Source organism: Myzus persicae, unplaced genomic scaffold, assembly GCF_001856785.1.
Source record: "Myzus persicae strain clone G006 unplaced genomic scaffold, MPER_G0061.0, whole genome shotgun sequence".
NCBI lineage: Eukaryota > Metazoa > Arthropoda > Insecta > Hemiptera > Aphididae > Myzus > Myzus persicae.
This window is the reverse complement of record NW_019104463.1, coordinates 16,671-36,937: the sequence shown is the minus strand read 5'-3', so window position 1 is coordinate 36,937 and position 20,267 is coordinate 16,671. Positions and strand designations below refer to the sequence as shown.

General features: G+C 28.3%; 1 protein-coding gene across 1 annotated transcript; it reads right to left on the bottom strand.

Moving 5' to 3' along the window:
- Positions 1-8,815: 8,815 nt before the first annotated feature.
- On the bottom strand, positions 8,816-19,440 carry LOC111042343 (PHD finger protein 7-like). Its single transcript, XM_022326919.1, has 10 exons — positions 18,694-19,440; positions 15,594-15,769; positions 15,428-15,529; positions 14,560-14,684; positions 14,208-14,492; positions 13,180-13,299; positions 12,722-12,837; positions 11,576-11,844; positions 9,872-10,046; positions 8,816-9,098 (listed from the first exon to the last, which is right to left on the bottom strand). The coding sequence occupies exons 1-10, from the start codon at positions 18,713-18,715 to the stop codon at positions 9,061-9,063; spliced, it is 1,428 nt and encodes a 475-aa protein (XP_022182611.1). The 5' UTR covers positions 18,716-19,440; the 3' UTR covers positions 8,816-9,060.
- Between the last annotated feature and the right edge of the window lie 827 nt (positions 19,441-20,267).

The following is a 20,267-nucleotide window of genomic DNA, read 5'->3' as shown; positions in this document are numbered from 1 at the left end:
TGTTATTGTTTTGAAACAAAAATGATCCCAAGTAAATTGCTGTTTTTTTTTAAATCATCAAAAATTGTATCTACTCACCATTTAGTCGTCCGTTGGAAATCACACGACACGCTGCCATACCTACATATTACAGGAATTTAATTTAGTAAGTACCTATTGATCAAGGCATTTGATTACAGTTACCTCTGTAATTAATGTATGTGTAAGTTAGGTACTACTATATTAACTACTAATTTTCTTTTATAAAAACTCTCTTAAAATAAAAATTAATATTTTTCAGATAATGGCTGTACATATAAATGGAGAATTTTTTTATAACCTAAAAACTGATGATCAAGAATTCTAATATCAAGAAGAGCAGACTCAAACCTTCAAAATGCAAATGAATTCTATAGTTTTGATTAGTTTTTATGATATAAAAATATTGAAATAATAATTTACAACTATTTTATTTAACTCTGAAATTTAAAAAAAAACACATTTTATCAATTGATTGTGTTAAACAATAACCTCTCTTATATACTGTCACCATATATTCAACTTAGCTATAACACTTATAATTTGTCAGTCGAGTATAAATTGTGTTTAATATTGCATCAGAAAGAAAAGTACAAGTACAATGTTAGACTTCAGAAGAAAATGTGCGGATTTCAACTGAATTTTTTTTTTGCTTAAATTTAAAGTAATATTTTTTCTTGAGCAAGTAGAACGAGAATAAATACACTTTAATCTCTTTATATTTACCTTCAAATCGCATACACCAAAAACTTCTTGATGGGCTGGAATATTTTATTATTGTAAGATAATTGAGAGTTAAAAATGGTACTTTAGTTTCAAATTGTCACCAAAAAGTGTCATTTTTCACCATTTTATTCAGTAACTTGCGAGTTAATTAATTTTATTATCAGTTAAGTTAATTTTTTCCAATACCACTGATTTAAAATAAATTTCAACTTTGTAAATAATAATTTTGTAAAAAATAAACTTTATACATAAAATGTATAAAATACATTAATTAGTAAATAATAGTTTATAATAATAGTTATTATATTGCATATTTACAGAAAATATTACATAACTTTATTATAGACAGAAATGTTACAGGGGTAACCGCGTCATTAATAAAAGTGAAATATAAAAATTTACTCATTATCCCATGCTCATCATTTGAAATCTCCCAACTAATCAGTAAAAAAAAGCACACAATATGTTGAATTACAACTTATTTAGTAGATATTTTTGAGCACTTAAATAACCTTAATTTGCAACTTCAAGGTTCGGGACACAATACCTTGGAATTTAGAGCAAATATTTTTATTTTTGAAGATACAATTCGTGCATTTATATGCAAAATTAATCTATGGATGAATAAAATCGAGAATAATAATTATTCAGCATTTCAGACTTTCCAAACTCTTATCAACGACGATCAATATGGTGATATTTTAATCGAAATTCAACATAACATAAAAAAACATCTTGAAAAATTTAAATCTGAATTTATTCGCTACTTTCCGGAATGAATCGAAGTTGACAGTGTTCAAAAAATAATTCGAAACCCTTTTTGTGCAAAAGTTGAAGAAGCCCCAGAATATCTTCAAGAAGCTGTCATCGAACTGCAAAATGACTCTGACTGCAAAAATATGTTTGATTCTGTTCAGTGGCGGCGCCAGGGGTGGGCCCGGGTGGGCCTGGGCCCACCTTAAAAAGTCTCTGGCCCCCCTGTGCCCACCCCAAAAAAAATATCTAAAAATATACTAAAAAATATCTCATGGATAAATCAAGATTTATTAAAATATGAAAATATTAAGTCATAATAGATGGCGTGAACAACATTTTGAATGGATTGAAAACTATGCACTATGCTTTCAAGCCTCATAAATAACGAGTATTTTCCAGCGGCTGAATACGAAAATAATAAATTATACTTATTAATTATTATTAAATATTAATCAATGTTATTAATAATTTTGTTGAAAATTCCATGAACTACGGGCTTAGATTATTAACCAACTATGATTAAGAAAATACAAGGGAAATTATTCTATTTTTAGATACTTTTGAAATAATATTGTTTTGTCTTGTAAGTTGGAAGAATCAGTAACAGTTTTATCGACGGCGAAGCGCTAGGTACTCTCATCTACAATCTAATTTTGTATAATCGTATATTCGTGTATGTAGTTTATACTATTCTATGTTTTGTGGTCATTTGACGGTTTATTTTGTTATGGATTGTTACTTAACTGTTTGGTGTTAAATTGTTGAAGGTATTTTACCACTACGATTTTTCGGCATTTTACAATAGTCTGTATTCAGTGGCGCAACTAGGGGGGTGCAAAAAGGTCTTTAGCACCCCCAAGTTAAAATGTAGCACCCCCTGTTTTTTATATCTAACTTTTATTATTTTATTGAAATACCACGAATGTTATGTTTTTAAATATTATGATAAATTTCCTGAAAAAATATTTAATTATTTGGTCGTAAGTCTTATAATATAATTCATTCTAATTCATTCCATACACGGATATTCCCATAATAATAAAGCAAATAATAAAACTGGTTAAAAACAAGTATGCTTCAGCAAAGGTTTACCAATTTATCTTTGCTGAATATTGAAAAAGATTTATTAAATCAGCTTAACACTGAAACTATTTTAAATAAATATTGTATGAAACCTATAAAAATTATGCTAATTTAAAATGTATTATATATATGTATAAGTTATTTACTAACAAAATTATGAAATTATAATGTATCCTTATTATCTTTTATTTATATTAAGTGTGTTAATATATGTTTTAAGATGTTGAATTATCGAGCATTGCAGGCTCATGTGTAGGGGGTGTGGGGGGGCGAAGCCCCCCACGGCTCTGTGGTGCATTCACATATTTAGCATCCCCTGTTTTAGAGGTCTAGTTGCGCCTATGTCTGTATTGTATTTTACAATACAGCTACGTCTTTTTATTACCTATTAATTGTTATTTATAATTAACATTCATTAAATCAATATTTAATTAATTAATTATCTAAACGTTTTTACTCGTCGTCATGTCAGAAAACAATATCGAAAATGAGACTATTAAAACAAAAAAGGTCAGATCTATAAAATCTTTTTTTTCTGCGCCTAAAAAGATAAAATTGGAAGTAAACAATACATCTAATTTTGATTCTTCTTCTGATGGTAAGTTTTTTAAAATAAATATGAGAATTAATAATTAATATTAAATCATACCTAATGAATATTTTAGCAATAAATCCGAAAACTACAAATGTAAATGAAAATATTCATCATTCGACTGTAGCGATGATTGAACATAATACAACTAATATAGAGTTTTCAAAACCATTTAAAAAGTAAGTTGACAATATTTTTCCAAATGATTTTTTGGTATAATATATTATGTTATTATTTATAACTAAGGCTGTGAATTTAGATAAATCTTAAAAATTATAGGATATTATACATTAATACATTACATTTTACATGCATAAAAATAAAAAAAAATATTGATTGAATTTTAATTTTGTATAATGCTATTCATCTTAAACATTTTTGAAATAAAATAAACTGTACTATAGTTTATAATTATAACATACAATTTAATTTGAACTTATTTAGTAATACAAATGAAAACTTGAAAAATCAGATTATTCATCTTCATCTAGTACCTGTAGTAGTGTTGACTTATGCAGGTAAATTAATCATACCTTTAATAATTATTAATTAATACCTTATGTTTAATAGCTTACTTAGGAATTTATATTGAATTTTTTTTTTTTTAATTTAGTTCAAGCTATGAAAGTGCTGATGAAATTGATAAATCTATTTTTACAACTTGTGAAACAGAATTAGAGTACATAGTCAAGCCTCAAAGCCTTCGTACAGTTCCTGGTCCGTATGATATTTCACAAACCATCGATGAAGAGCCATATCAACCAAATTTAAAGAACTTTCCTAAGACCACCTATGGTACTGGCCGGACAAAGAGGACCAGAAGTTTTCAATTTTGTTGGTATGAGCAATTTAAATGGATAGAATATAGTCAAAGTGAAAATGCTGTATATTGTTTTCCTTGTAGGTTTTTTTCTCTTAAACAAAAGAACGATAGTGATGGTATGTTTATAAGTACAGGTTACACTAATTGGAAAAATGCAATGTCTAGTAGGGGTTTATTGAGACATGATAATACTAATAGTGATGAACATAAAAACTACTATTTCATGGATAGAATTTAAAAAAAACAAATTAAATAAGACTTCTGTGTTATCACAATTAAATAATCATCATGCTAGTATTGTAATTGAAAATAAAAAATATATGAAAGCAATAATAATTTCTTTAAGAATGTTAGCTATTCAGGGTATTGCCTTCCGAGGACATCTTGAAAATGATTCTAGTATAAATCAAGGAAATTTCTTAGAGTTGATGAAAGTTATTTCTCTTTTTGATAATGTTGTTGAAAAGAAAATGAATGGCCCAAAAAATGCTAGGTATCTTCATCATTCAATACAGAAAGAATTAATTCACATCATGGCTAGTATGATAATCAATAAAATATCTTCTGAACTAAACAAATCTATGTATTTTTCAATAATGATAGATGAAACTAAGGATATTACAAAAACTGAACAATTATCAGTTGTTGTTAGATATTATTATAACAATGAAATTAAAGAGCGATTTTTAGGGTTTACTCCACTAAAAAATTTAGATGCAAACACATTATTTAATCATATTCAAGTAAAATTAAATAAATGTAAGATTGATATAAATAAATGTGTTGCACAGACATATGATGGAGCTAATGTTATGAGAGGTTCAATTAATGGAGTTCAAGCTTTATTTAAAAATATAGTTCCTCATGCTGTCTATATTCATTGCCATAATCATTGTCTTAATTTAGTTCTTGTAGATGTAGCAAAAAATGTAAATGAAGTCAATTTTTTTTTTAATTTTTTACAAGATTTATATAATTTTATATCTGGATCTTCAATTCATTCTAATTTTATTGAGCTTCAAAAACAAATTTTAAAAATTCCAAAACCAATTGAACTTAAAAGATTATGCCTTACTCGTTGGTCATCTCAAATTCATACATGTCGAGCTGTTAAAGCTACTTTGGAAGTTATACTGTTGTTATTATATAAGATTTCAAATGAAAAAAGTATGCGTTCCTCAGAAGCTACTGGTTTACTTAAGAACATAGATTTTAAATTTATATATTTATTAGTTTTTTTTAATGATTTACTTTCCCAAATTAACTTGTTGACCAAATATTTACAAGATAAAAATGCTGATATGGCCAAAGCAATTATATTAATTAATTCTCTTAAAGAACACTTTTGTGAAATAAGAAATGATCTAAGTTATCATTCAAAATTATATAGTGAATCCAAATTAATGGCAAATAAATTAAATATAAAACAACCTTCTGCACAAAATAAAGAAAAAAACAGAGTTAAAAAATTACCGAAACATTTGCAAAAATTTATAGTTGAAGGTAGTTCATTGGAAAGTTCAGTATTAAATTCAGAAACTGATTTTCGAAAAAACCTTTATCTAATTATTATAGATAAAATTAATGCTGAACTAAGTAAAAGATTTTCTAATAACGGAGATTTATTGATGGGCATTAGTGTAATGGACCCAAGAAATAGTAATTTTTTGGATAAAAATCTTATTCTTCCATTTGCTTTAGCTTATATGTGCGATATTGATTCTTTAGTTTCTGAATTAAACATTATTAGAAAATCAATAAAACAATTTGAATTAAAATACCATTCTATAAAAACTATTTTTCAATTTCATAAATTTTTATTGGATTATCAATTAGCATTTTTTGAATTATACAAGTTATGTATTATAGCAATTACAATACCTGTATCCTCAGCAGCATGTGAAAGAACTTTTTCATGTATGAAAAGGATTAAATCATACTTGAGAAATTATATGCTTCACGACAATCTATCTAGCTTAAGCATAATTGCTATAGAAAAATCTGAAGCAAAGTCATTAAATATTGAGGATATAATCAATAATTTTGCTGAATGTCATAACAATAGAAGAATTTTATTAAAATAAATTATTTATATTATTATGTATTTTATTGCTATTGGTGTGTTGCATAGGTACTTATATAATATATTATCTTATTGTTCTTATTATTTACAATTAATTTTTATTAAGTGAACAAATAATTAATATTAAAAGTTTGAACTGTTCAATTTAAACTTTAAACACAGTTGTTTTTTATTTTATCTTATTATTTGTATTGTTTTTTTGTATATAATAAAATATATTCATTGAATTGGTATTACAATATAATATAATGTTTATTATCAGTTTAAAATATTTGTAGTTATGTACTACAATTGATGCCTGATGGTGTAATTGGTATTGAGTGTAATTTTGGGTTAGGGAATATAAAAATTAAAAAGTGTTTACATGAATATATATTTTGTTAGGAAATAAATACTATTAATACGTGTTTACAAATCATTCTTTTGGTAAGTTTACACGATGAAGTAGGTATAAAAAAAATTGAAAAATCGGAAGTTGACCCTCCCCCTCTGCGCAATTGCCTGTCATCACTATTGTTTATGTATATATATCAATTCAAAAATTTTGCCCCCCCTAAAAAATTTGGGCCCCAGCCTGGCCCACCTGGTATTAAAATTCTGGCGCCGCCACTGATTCTGTTATGAACGTTGAGGAATTTTGGTGCAGAAGTGCAACATTACATATTCAACTACGGGAAATTGCCTTACGTTATTTAGTAGTATTTTCAACTACGTATTTGTGTGAACAAGGATTTTCCAGTATACTTGTGATCAAAAATAAACAGAGAAATCGCTTGGTCGTAAGTGACGACATGCGTTTAGCCATTAGCAACATTCATCCGAGAATTGAAAAACTGGTCAAAGAAATGCAAAATCACACTAAGTAAATTATTAGTAAAGTTTAATAATTATATATAATAGTACAGTAAAATAATAAAAGTTCACATTTTTCAATAAATTTTGTATATTCTTGTAAATGAGCAAAAAAAAAAAAAGTCTTCCTCTAGTTTGTGTAAAATTGAGGTGGTCCGTGACCTATAAAATATTGTCGAAGTGGTCCGTGGTGGTAAAAAGGTTGGGGAACACTGATCTAGATTCATAATTCATCGAATTTGTTTGGCGACAAAAACCTTGCAAAAACCTCCATTTGATAGACTTCTAATGGATATTGAAAACTAATTTCGTCAGTAAAAAAATTTTGTTTGAAATTTTAAAATGTTTTTCATAATTACATAATATTTTTACCTGATTTTTTAATATCTACTAATTATTTTTAAATAACTTAATGGTACCTACCTAATTAAACGTCAACACTTATTATACGAATATATACTTTTTTATTACCTATTTAATAAATTATAAATTCGAATAAATATTCGAGATAACATAGATGATATTAAATATTATTACTTATCAATAAGTTATAATCAATCAGTTTCAATCGATAATCAGGTCAAAATTCAAATAATTATATGTATAGCCTATCATTTGGTAACATTACATCTTATAAGTATCTAGGCAGATATACTAAATATGTTATATTATGCTTATCAAAACTTCATTTTTTATTAGATGAATTACTTATAATACTTAGTAAATAATAGTGCATTTTATACAATATTTTATTGTGAAAAGTAATAAAAGAAGGCCAAATGGTTGTAAGTTAAAAAAATGAACTAGAGAGAAATAAGAATACTATAATGAATAACTAAAAAAATTTACTAAAGTAGAGATTTTTTCAATTGTCTAATAACAAATACTACTTCTGAAATTTAGAACTATCTCAGTTACCAAATAATAATTAACACGCAAAAGATAACACACGATAATTTGAAGTCTAAAAACCCAGCGTACTGGCAATCAAATAATTATTGGCAAACAACTATAGCTAAAAGCGTATTTGATCTTTCTTTTATCTTAGATTTCAAGTCAAAAGAAAAAATGTATAAAAATTCAATGGGATACTGCTCAAATTTTTTCACAACTTCTGTCACTGGTGAACAAGTAAAAAGAAAATAGACGGCTTATTCTATATCAAAAACTTGTATTTTTTATGTAGTATAAAATGCTCATAACGCAGCTAAAAACTGAATAATCGAAAAAGAAACTCCATCAATAATATGTCGACTCACTCTAATTTTCAAACTGACAAAACTAGATGTGAACTGCTGATCATACATTTGTTATATTACACACCCGTGATACATAGACAACAAATGTCAGTGTAGCTTCCTCTTAACATATTATTTATTTATATTTCTTATTATACCCATAAATATTTTTTATTTCAGGAAAATATTAACATTGACCGGTTAAGAAAAGTAATCAACCAGTTTTTGTCAGACTGCAATTAGGCTAATACCCATTTATGACGCCCATTCAATCAATTATCTGTACAGCTACCGTGTAGTATTTCAACATCCATGTCGGCCGCCAACTATGTTTCTTAATTTGAAAAGAATTTAGAACATCAAACCTTAAAACAAAAAGTTTGAAGATCCCAAAATATTGGTTTATGAATGAACAGTATAATTACACAAATAATCGTATATTTTATATATTTATAATCTCACATTCATCAATATATATTAACATAATAATAACATACTTATTTTTATTTTGTACTAAATCACCTTGAATACATGAATAATAATTAATCATTAAATTTAATTATTTGAACAAATCCTTGGTTAAAAATTATTCAACAAAAAAGGAAAAAAGATTATAATCAAAAATAAGAAATATCATAACATAATATCATCTCAGTAATATTTGAGTAGTTGTGATAGTGATTTACAGTTTTTGCTTAACTCAATAAGTAATTAACTACAATATGTATTTAAAATTGAAAACAATTATATCTAAATGAGATAGCAGATCTAAATTGCTAAGTAACTTATATTATAATATACACGACAGAAAATAAAACTATCTTGTCTTAAACCGTATAACTTACTACACAGTAAGAGTCATGTATACAACCTGAACATTATATAATATTTAATCATCATTGTCATTATCTGAAGTTAAATCAATACCTGCAAAAACAGCAAAATAAATATACTAATATCAATACTAAATGAAAAATAATATTTTAACAAACTTTTTTAGATTTAAACATAATATGTAATATCAATGTTATAGATGTGATATATTCTGCAAAATATAAATATATAAATATTGTAGTATTCATTCATACAAAAAAAATGCAAACATTTTTTATACTCTTATGTGAGAGTAACCTCGATGGCTCACGGAAATTAGCAAGATTAACTCACACTTAACCTCACTTTATTATTCCAATCACTGAACACTGCTATTTTTTGTTCATTGGCAATTCTAGGAAACTAAATTTAATGAAAACCGATTTAATTGAGTGTAAGGTCTGGTCCAAGAATGTCAAAAATTTATAAATTGGGCCAAATATATGAATAGTTAACATGAAAATGTATCGAAAAAAAATATTTTTGATTTTATTTATTACTTACAATACTTATTCAATTACAATTGATCAGAAAATAAGATAGAAAAGTAACATAATGAGTACCCTTCACTAACATACTTAGTTGCGACATAACATTAAGGGAGTGTAATTGTTTTTTATAGATTTATTTTTAGAGTTAATTATCCAATAATATTCCTATACGTTGGGCTTAAAAATAAGGCGACTATTTGACATTCCTAGTGTGATCTAACAGGACAACAATTAATGACCACCTGAAGTAACTCTTATATGAGACGGAGTGTAGTAACATCAAATTCTAATGACATTGAAAATTGTCATAAGTATTTTATAATTTTAATTACATACCCATGTTGGCAAGATAATTATATCCACTGCCGACAAGATTTCTAATAACACCTGTTCTAATTGATCCGTAACTAGAGATTATTGGCAACTGGATTTGAGGAGTTTGTTCAACTTGTGTTTGTGTATTTGGTGGAGCAACATCAATTGCACTTGAAGGTTCATCGTCAGATATAGACTAAATACAAATTGAACAATTATTAAAAATATATATTATTTTGGTGGTTAACAGACTGGTAGGTAATTTAAACAATGATTAATGCTTAGTTTCAGTTATCTTAGCACAAAGGCTAAAATAAGTAAAACATCCAACTAAGAAGTTAGCAGATTAAGTTATTGATATAAATAAAACAAACATTTCTTTTATAATCAAAAGTTAAACAACACCAGTTGTTTTGATTTTTGGAATAAATATAACCTAACCGAAACTCCAATATACATGACTTTCTAATACTTGATCTAGATTCCTGTATCAGAAACAAAAGCAGATTCCTGTATTTTTGTTAATAGAGAAAATAAAAAAGTAAAAATGTTGTGATATTTATTGATGATGGTCTTTCATACATTAACAAAATATTTGAAACAACAATTCAATATTACCAACGATTCAATTTTTACGAACAAAAATTGAAGGAATATCTGATGGATCAATTATAATTTACCAAGCGTTGCATTGTAAAAGAATATTGGGGGATTTTAATACGACTGAAGTAAATCAAGTTCAAATACCAACAGACTCACAATATTCATTAGATGGTAAAAAACAAATTAATCAAACTAGTTAAGTACATGTGAAGCGGTCGGATGTTTATTATATCTCAGTCAAATAACAAAACCAGACATAACTTTTTTGATAAATCTAGTTAGTAGATAAGTTGATGATCCAAAAGAACAACACTAGGTAGCATTGATATGAATTTAAAAATATTTAAAGTGAACTATTAATTTTGGAATGATTACTTCAAGAAATGTTAATTCTAGACAAAAACGCATGGTTGCTAACTATGAGTGTGACTTAAATACAAGAAGGTCAACATCATGGTCAGGATTTACATTAGGATTGGAAGATTAGCATAGAGTTCAAGTCGTCAACATTGTGTCAGCCTAAGCACAACCGAATCAGAGTACTTAGCTTTAAGTCAAGCAGTACAAGAATTAACTTAGTTTTTAGTTTTTAGGTAAATTACTAGACCAGCTGAAAATGGACCAGAGAGAATAAGCTCGCAAAAAATCTATTTTCAAAGAAGAACCTAGCATATAGATGTTTGCTATTACTATAAGAGAAAAGTTCAATGAGAGCTTTTACATACCCAGCAAAAAACAGGTTACAAACATTATGACCAAGTCAACTCCACGAGCTTAGGGAGATGTTAAGAGTAGTATTGATGTATGCGGGAATCATAGACAAAACAACACCCTATATCATCTAGTTTATAAGTAACCTATTCATAATTTTTTTTATTAATTTTACATTATTTTACACTATTTCACAATTTTATAATACTATAGCATATTTGTCCTGTGTAGTAGCTGATATACATAATGCCTTATAATCATAAAAAACACTATTGTATATCATATGATTATACTTTTTAATATATTTTATACATCAGATTTTATCATTATATACCATTAACTTCTGTATATCTGTATACTTCAACAATAACATACACCAGAAATCAGCTGAAAATAATTTATGTGTATTACCTGTACACTATCATTACTGTCATCTGATATAAGGATAGACTCATCTGATATAAGGATTGACTCATCTGATAAAAGGATTGACTCATCTGATATAACGATTGGCTCATCTGATGATTGTGGTCGATCTACGTTATGCATTATTCTACTATTTTGTCTTTGAGATACTTCTCTATTGTGAGACGGAACTTCAAGCACAACAGAACTATCCCTAAGATTCCCATTATCAAGTAATGCTAATTGTGTTTTCTTCTTCTTAGTTGCATCCTTATCTGAAATTCAATGTGAAATGCTTTATAAATATTATTTAAGAAAAATAAAATAATGACGTTATCAGTAGAATAATGTATTCTATGTGTTTGTTACGTAGTCAGATCGATATTCTCACTTAATAGCTGAACAAGTCAGTTTTTTACATCTTCTCAAAGGTCAAATAAATAATAATAGTTAATATTAGTATTAGAGACTACATTAAGAAAAACAAATTTTAAATGTAATGTTAAGGACTCTAACTTTGTATACAAACAAAACTACGATAACTATAGTTCTTCAAGCAGTTCATTATAAAAGTTATGAATTTGTATGAAATACTAGGAAAAATAATGTAAATTTTGATCATGTCATTGGCATCAACTAAGGATTATAATAAAATGTGTAGTTGGAAGGGAGTAGAAAGGGGTATGGAATGATGGTGTGGGTGGTTAGGTTGTTATTTGCAAGACCATTTTTAAAAAAGTTTGTCGCCACATTTATGATTGAATGATTGCTACTTTTAACTTAAAACTAAACTAAAATGATTGTATTTAGTATTGAGCAGATAAATTTGACTGACTACAATTTTAGGCAATGTTTTGGAGTACCTATACTTATTCCATTCGATAATTAATACTTGGTATTTAATAAATGCAATATTAAATTAATAAAATATTTAAAAATAATAATTGATTAAATGAACTAAACTCTAATAAAAATAATATGTGACGTTCTGTTAAGATCCTTCAGTGGGTGAGAGCTCCCTAGACTTTTATTATATTGGACTTTAATTTGAGGATTTGTTATCCATGTGTAATCAATTGGTTATTGATTTTTTAAAGGTAGTTTTATAAATCATAGCCCATTACAAATTAATACAATAATAACAAATTATACCTGCAACTCCTTGGCAAACTGCACAATACCACTCTTGGTCACCTTTAATAGAACTGCACAGCCTATGTGTTCCATTTGATCCACATGAATAGCACAGAATAATTTCCCATGAGCCGCTGTTTGGAAAAAAAATTATATACTAATGCCACTTGAATTATTACTCTTTCATATTTATTTAAGCTTTTCCTTCTTCTCTTTTTTAAAATTAAGTTTATTAATATTATAATAAAAATGCCTATCAAGATCAAGTACCAAGTACCTAAAACTATCTAATTTAAAAAAATTATATTGATCAGTTATTTTAGAAAAGTATCAATAGTATCATAATTAAAACATTTTCAATGTACAAGGGTTTATAACTCAATAAGCAATAACTATTTAAAATTTTGTGAATTTTAGTAATTATTATTACCATATTTATACATTATTATGTGTGATATTAAAAAAAAATTACTTACGATTCGAGTTGAAATTTTCTAGTTTCTTCATGGGGACATAGACAGGTTTCAATATTGCAGATACTATGCCTTTCTGAGAGTTCAGCATACGCATTGGGTACAGTTTCCCAAGAGGCGTCCCTATGATTTAATTTATTGAGAAAACAGTATATATATTATACTCTGTCCAAGATAACAACAGACCTAACCTAACCAGTTTTTAGGTCAGACGTATTATCGGACATTACACCTACCAAGTTAATACATGAGGCCCAGTACTTTGAAACAAAGCCACACCTATGCACAGAAACCGACCGCCGAAGTCTGTTCTTATCTTGAATAGAGTATAGTAGAAGATAATTTAAAGCTTATCCTCATAAATTAAGCAAAACCATAGATAGTTCAAACAATTATAAAATGAGTGATAAATGACTGCATTAGCATTGCCTATATAATACATATTATGTTATTTAATACATGATATTAGTGTATGCATATTAATTTTGTACACAACATAAAAGTTTTTAAGACTTTTTATATGCAATAAAATTAGAAGGACCATCTTCTAAAATTACAACTAATTAATTATTTAAATTTAATTTTTACAATTCTACATTTACTTTTTAATAAAATTATATTAAACCCATAAAGCATCTTTATTCAAACGAGCTTATTTTTAGTAACTACTTATAATTTTGAAATTTTAACTTATTTGATAAAATGTAATTATTCTTTTGTGTCTTATAGAGATAAAAAATTAAAATACAAAATTTTTAGTTTCATATTTTGAAGCAGAATATTTTTTGTAGTATTCAGAGATTCATAAAATAAAAATTTAGTACAAATTATATTTAATTCTAACCCATAAACTAACATAACAATTTTATTCTATTTATACGAAAATTAAATATTGTATTGTTAATAATTTTGTACTTGATAAGGGAACTAATAAAATACTTTTTTAATATTTTAACTTTTTAATCTTGTTCTTATAGTTTTGCACATACAGTTTACAATTCAACAATTGGTTTAAATAAAACTCAATTTACCGTGATGGTATGTATATTCCAAGAGTGAGCATCGTAGACTTGAATTTTTCAACATTATTACATAGAGGACATTTAAAAAAGTAGCCGGCACTTAATGCTAGATCTTGGATACATTCTCTGTGAAACCAGCCATTACTTTTGCAGCAGGGTGCCCAAATTGTAGTCGGCGAAGGAGATGACTTCACATTATTTTTACAAATTGCACATTGAGTAGGAGTAGAATTTTGTAACTTGTATTTTGATGACTTTATAATTTGCGGTATCCGATGCTCTTGGCAAAATGATCTAAAAAAATTTGTTTCAATGAGAATAATATAGAAATAGGTTTACAAATAAAAAATAAAATACACACTTGAATGACTGAAAAAACTGATGCATCGATTTGTTTTTCAGTCCACACGGAAGATGGAAAATTCTTTTACAATTTACTCCACAACATGATAAAGTTGCACCCTTTTTATTGCAGTAATAGCAAATCTAAAACAAAAATTATGATGTTACTTTGAGCATAGGGGCAAATAATGTGGGGCTTGGGAGAAGTGGTGGCCTAGGCCTCCCTGATTGCATTCGAGGCCTCCTCTAAATATGTACTCATATATTAAATGTTGTTAATCCAGTATTAATATTTATAATGTATTATTATTGATGAATTGCGCTAAACAATTATATTGGATGTTTAAATGCATTATAACCTAAATAAACTAGGTTATTGCAATAGTATACACACTACATAATTTAATCACTTTAGAGAATTAAAATGGCTGTGTAAGGGGACTATTATGTAGGGACTACCTATACTTAAGCCATGGACTATACCGTTATGCTGTCATTTTTTTGTTGTTTGATAACAATATAGGCCTGTGTGAAATAACCTTCCATATTTAAGCCATGAATGAGATCAACAATGCTTCAAGAAAGATAGAAAGATTTAGTAGTTTAGAGTAGATTATTATTGAAATATATAATATTGACACATTATCAGAATTAAATAATTTTGCTAACTCCAACAAGATTTTATTGAATAATGTAGTAACCTATTAATTAATAATAAATATAAATATATTATATTAAGTAATATTTTTATTTGATAATGAAGGAGTTGTAGATGTTGAGTTGTTTTTTTGTTAAAATATCAAAGGGCTTGAGCTCTTGTCAATATAATTCTCTATTTGCGCTTATAACTATAATATTACACACTGCATAATATAGAAAGAACATACTTCTTTGGATCCTGTAATCAATACAGCTTTAATATCTTTCAATAAAAATCCCCAGATCCCTTCATTGTCTTGCCCATTTTGAACGGCCCTTGACGATAATAGCTGAAAACAAGTATACAGTTAAATTCTACTAATAATTTATTAATATTTGAGGGAATCCACTTACAATACAAAAATAATGAACAATAACATCATTGAACTGATAGAGCAGGCCATATAACTTTTCACTAATTTCTTTTTGACCACACAACATACATGCTTTATTATGACTAACATTCAGCTCTATCATTACATTTTTGATTATGGGTTGACAAACTGTTGGCTTAGATAATACTCTATTACCTATAAAATATTTAAAATTAAGTTTTAAAAATGAATAATAATTGTTATATTCTATACAATTAAATCACAATTTACTATCATTTAATTCTGTACTGTTGCAAGGTATCAGTTTAGAATAATAATCAACAGAAAAACAAAGAAAAATCTACTACCTATAAGTATATGTAGTTGCGAAGTTCATAATTAATTCAACTGTTTTTTTTAGTAAGGACTAATAATTCAAGAGATTTATTGAATTATAACTGTGACACTATTGTGACTTACTATAGTAGAAACATTGGACAAAATTATTAGAAACCAAAATATATTATTTTCCTTTATCGTTCAGCTCCATTGTTGTACACAGACACACCTAGTTATGTTTATTATTGTCGCTGTGTCTCATTAGGTACTTATGTTATTTACATAAACTTTATAACCTTATAAAAGACACAACTAACTGTAAAGTTGGGTAAGTATAATACCCACTTTTGTTTAATAATATCTTTGAAAATTAGATTGGGCTCTCAGCCCGTGAATAAATAAAATTATTATCACTGATAATGTATCTAAAATGAGCATAAAAGAATTAAAATATGTTTGGGATGATTTTATTAAACACTTGGTGGAAAAATCATAGTAGTTTCATGATAAACTTACGAGTTGAATAATTGACTTACAAAATCTATTGTTAAATTATGTTCTCAAATATGTGACTATTATGTTTATCTAATACGTTCATCATATTTCTATTCCGTCACAATAATTTTAGTAATCGTTAAACAAATCAAACAATTAATATTTAATGCTTTGTTAGTTGTAGTGAACTAATCACTAGTGTAGTAATGTTGACCATTATGTTTGCCGTGCGGTATTTAGTGAAAACAATGTGATATGGCTCCAAAAAGTCTATGTAGATTTAACAAAACACTTTAAAGTGAATTTATAATTTATTAAAAAAGTTAAATCATATAACAACTGTGAAGTCTATTGTATGATTTGTTCAAGTTGTTTTTGGGTTAGTCATGATGGGCAATCTGATATTAATGATCATCTCAAAACAAACAAACATAAAACACGCAAACATGCTACCAATAGCTTGGTACTTAAATTTTTACTCCATTAAAAGCTGACGAAAAAGCATTACAACTTGAGTCTAAAGAAGTTACATTTGTTCATATAATTGTACATAATCAAAGTTTCAACTCTATGACTTGTACATCTGAAAAATATTTGATGAAAAAAATGTACTGCTACTCATACCAAAACTAGGTATATTGCAGTAAATTGTATTGCACCGTATACTGCACAGTTTATAAAAGCTGAGTTAGATAAAGCTTAATTTGTTTACCTAGTATATAAAATAAATTAAATAGAAGTACAGTTAAGGCTTCATTAATAATTAAAACAAGTTTTGATAACATGTCTTGTTGCCAGTTTTATGAGTCAATACTTGCAAACAAAGCATTGGTAAAAAAGTACATAGTTCAATCAAGTATCAAGAAACTCACTCTCTAGCTGGCAGCGAAAGAGAACAAATTAAACCTCGAGTTAAACATTTCAAATTGTATTCTGTATTCCTTAATTTTTAAAGCTTCAATTATTATTATCTATAATGAGTGTTACAAAGTATTATATTGTATAGTCAAAATATCAATGAAAAAAAATTTGTCCCGTTTCTTGCCAAATAAAACATGGTAACCCTAATATTATTACAATAAGAATTTAAAATCCTAAATAAAATAAAAAGTCAAAGTAAGACCACATATGGCAAAGTGTCACTTCCCTTGGAATGTGTGAGTTGGTTACATAATTTGTGGTGTACAATAGTTGGAAATGACTAGAACAAATTTATTGAATAAAATTTGTCATGCTTAAGAAAAACCAAAATAATGTATAGATAATCCTATACATATTTGTTCTGACCAAGATAAGATTAGATTTATTTACAATAATATTCAAAAAATAACCCAATAATTAGGTACCTATAGACATTCATTAAATAAATATTAAATATCATTTAATACTCTTAAGATTTTCAAAAAATAAATTATGTAATAACCTATATGTAGGTTAGGTGGGTATTATATTCAAAACATGCAAAAATATGCTAAAAAAAGGCTGCTCTAATTAATCAAGAATAATCCAAATTGTGACAACCAATCTGACAACCAACAACAAACTTGGACTCAAGAAAAAAACAAGCAAATCCAGTCTTCAAAGATTAAGAGTTTATTTTATTTATTTATGAATTTTAAATGGGTGCAAACCTTTTTAGCGTTCCTAACTTAATTGAGCATTAAAAATATTATGAAAGTTGGATAAATGAGCTAAAACACTTAGCATTTACTACTAAAAAGTAATGGCAATGTTTTACTAGTTAGGAGTGGACTATACCAGTCCACTGTTCCGGTTTAATATAAAATATAGGCCACTGAACATAAAATATTACTTGTAAATTTAAATGAAAATCAGTAAAATAAAAAAGAAGTTTACGTTCAAAAGAACAAAGGGAAAGAAGTTTCAGTAATGGGTGCTTATTTCCTTTCAGTGCTTACGCTTATTGTACACACCTCGGTACACAATGTGAAATGTTGGTTTAGACACGAGCACTCACGGGGCAGACCTCTAGATGAACGCAAATATTGATTGCGATTTATAGTTACCATAGCTATAATAAGGTAACTATAATATAGTATTATAACAATTTTACACACAACTATACAATGTAGGTATCTAGTTAGAATAATAATAATAATAATAGTAAGGTCCGCTTAATATTTTTTTCCGTTATACCTACCTAAAACAATTATTTTTACTATTCATAACTTGGCGGCTAGCAACAATATCAGAATGTGTAAAATGTACAAAGTTCAAGAAGACTTGAACGTCCAAATTCGAGAAAAAGTATCAAAAATATAAAAACTAGATGGTTAGGTACATACTTCTCCTGGTAACAGGCGCCATAGATGTAAAAAATGTTTGTGCAGCCTTCCTATGGATTCACGTTCATCACCACTCCCGCCGCCGAACCTGTTGCTCTGATTACAACGAAGCACAGACTTTTATATATTTTATAGAAGCCTGTACGACGAAGAAAAAGAATACGGTCTGCGCTGGTCTTACTGTAGCTGATTACGATTTCCAACCGCACACTGCTCACAGGATATCCTACCGGTAACGACAACGCAACGGTAGGTTAATGGACAACACGCGACGTACCCGGCGCCCTTCAAAAAACGAGGAGCGCGCTCGGCACTTTGAACGATGTGGTTGCAGACGAAACAAAATCAAAAGCGCAACGTAGAGTGTACACAAAAAACGATACCGACAAATATGCAAGAACAGCCAGACCGGCGGACCCGTGGTAACAAACAAAGTGTGGGTGGCTGAACGGACGTACAACAACACAAGACGAACGAAGAACAGAGAAAGACAATTACGCAGGGCGACCGGCGACGAGTGTTTCGGCAAAGGTTACAGTTGTTCGATTGGGACGCTTGCAGCGGTGAACCATAGAATATCACGATGTTCGTGCATTTGAGACGGTGGCAGAGTGCGGGGTAGAGGCGTGGGTGTATCGGTCGTTGGCGCGTCCAGCGACATTCCTTTGTTGTTTGAGCGGGATTTCGATGGAGGTCACAAAACGGGTTCCGCGACGTTGCCAATTTTAAGCCGTCAGTCATAAGGACTACTAACGAACTGGTCCCAGCTGATACAGTGAAGAACCTCCCCCGACGATGTTATCGAATACGATCTTTTGACGGGATCTCATGGAGGTACATTGTACATGCTGTTTATAACGCGTAGTGCGTACTTTAGCAGTTGAATAAACCTTGAAGGTACATGACCACACAGCACACGCTTTTGTGGAGGTAGCGGTAAAAGAGAATACATGCAGAACTTATGAGTGTCCTCGAATTGCAACTGTAAACGGCAGCTATAAAATATCAAAATATTCAGATTTTCATCAGTAAAATAATTATTAATTGTAATGGTGGGACACTAGTTGTTTTGTTCGTATGGCTACCGACCAACATGCTACACTCGCTTCGCTTGCATTCCGCGGTTTCACGAATGAGCGTGTGAGCGTCGCACACTTTTCGTACGTGCGTGCGTCACGAACGTGTCAACAGCCGGTCTCAACTATATTCACTCGCGACTTGACGCATTACAATATTTTTAATTTTTTTTATTAATACTGAAGCTAAAAATGAAATCGGCGTATTGGAAGTCCTTGAAGCCATGTGCACAATACAGTATATACCATCTACTTTACCTACTTATAAATAACAATTCATTTTAAATTAAATTAAAATAAAGAGAAATATTTTTAACTACATTTTTTGATTATTGAGACCGCAAAATCTAAAACCGACAAATAGTTATTTTGATGGGGAAATTATTTTTAGTCATTTGAACAGCCGATTTGGATTAACCTCGTCGATTCTGTGCAACTGCCCGACTTCCTACAATTTCAATCGTCATGTAATGTTATCAATGGATTGGCTGGGGGGAG

Bases quoted from the DNA above. Each gene is read 5' to 3' on its own strand.
- LOC111042343 (XM_022326919.1), bottom strand. From the start codon at position 18,715: ATGGCGCCTGTTACCAGGAGAA. The intron at 15,530-15,593 runs GTAAGTGGATTC...ACTTGTTTTCAG, and splicing joins TTGTTCATTATTTTTGTATT to CTATTATCGTCAAGGGCCGT. The intron at 10,047-11,575 runs GTAATACACATA...ATTTGTATTTAG, and splicing joins ACAGTAATGATAGTGTACAG to TCTATATCTGACGATGAACC.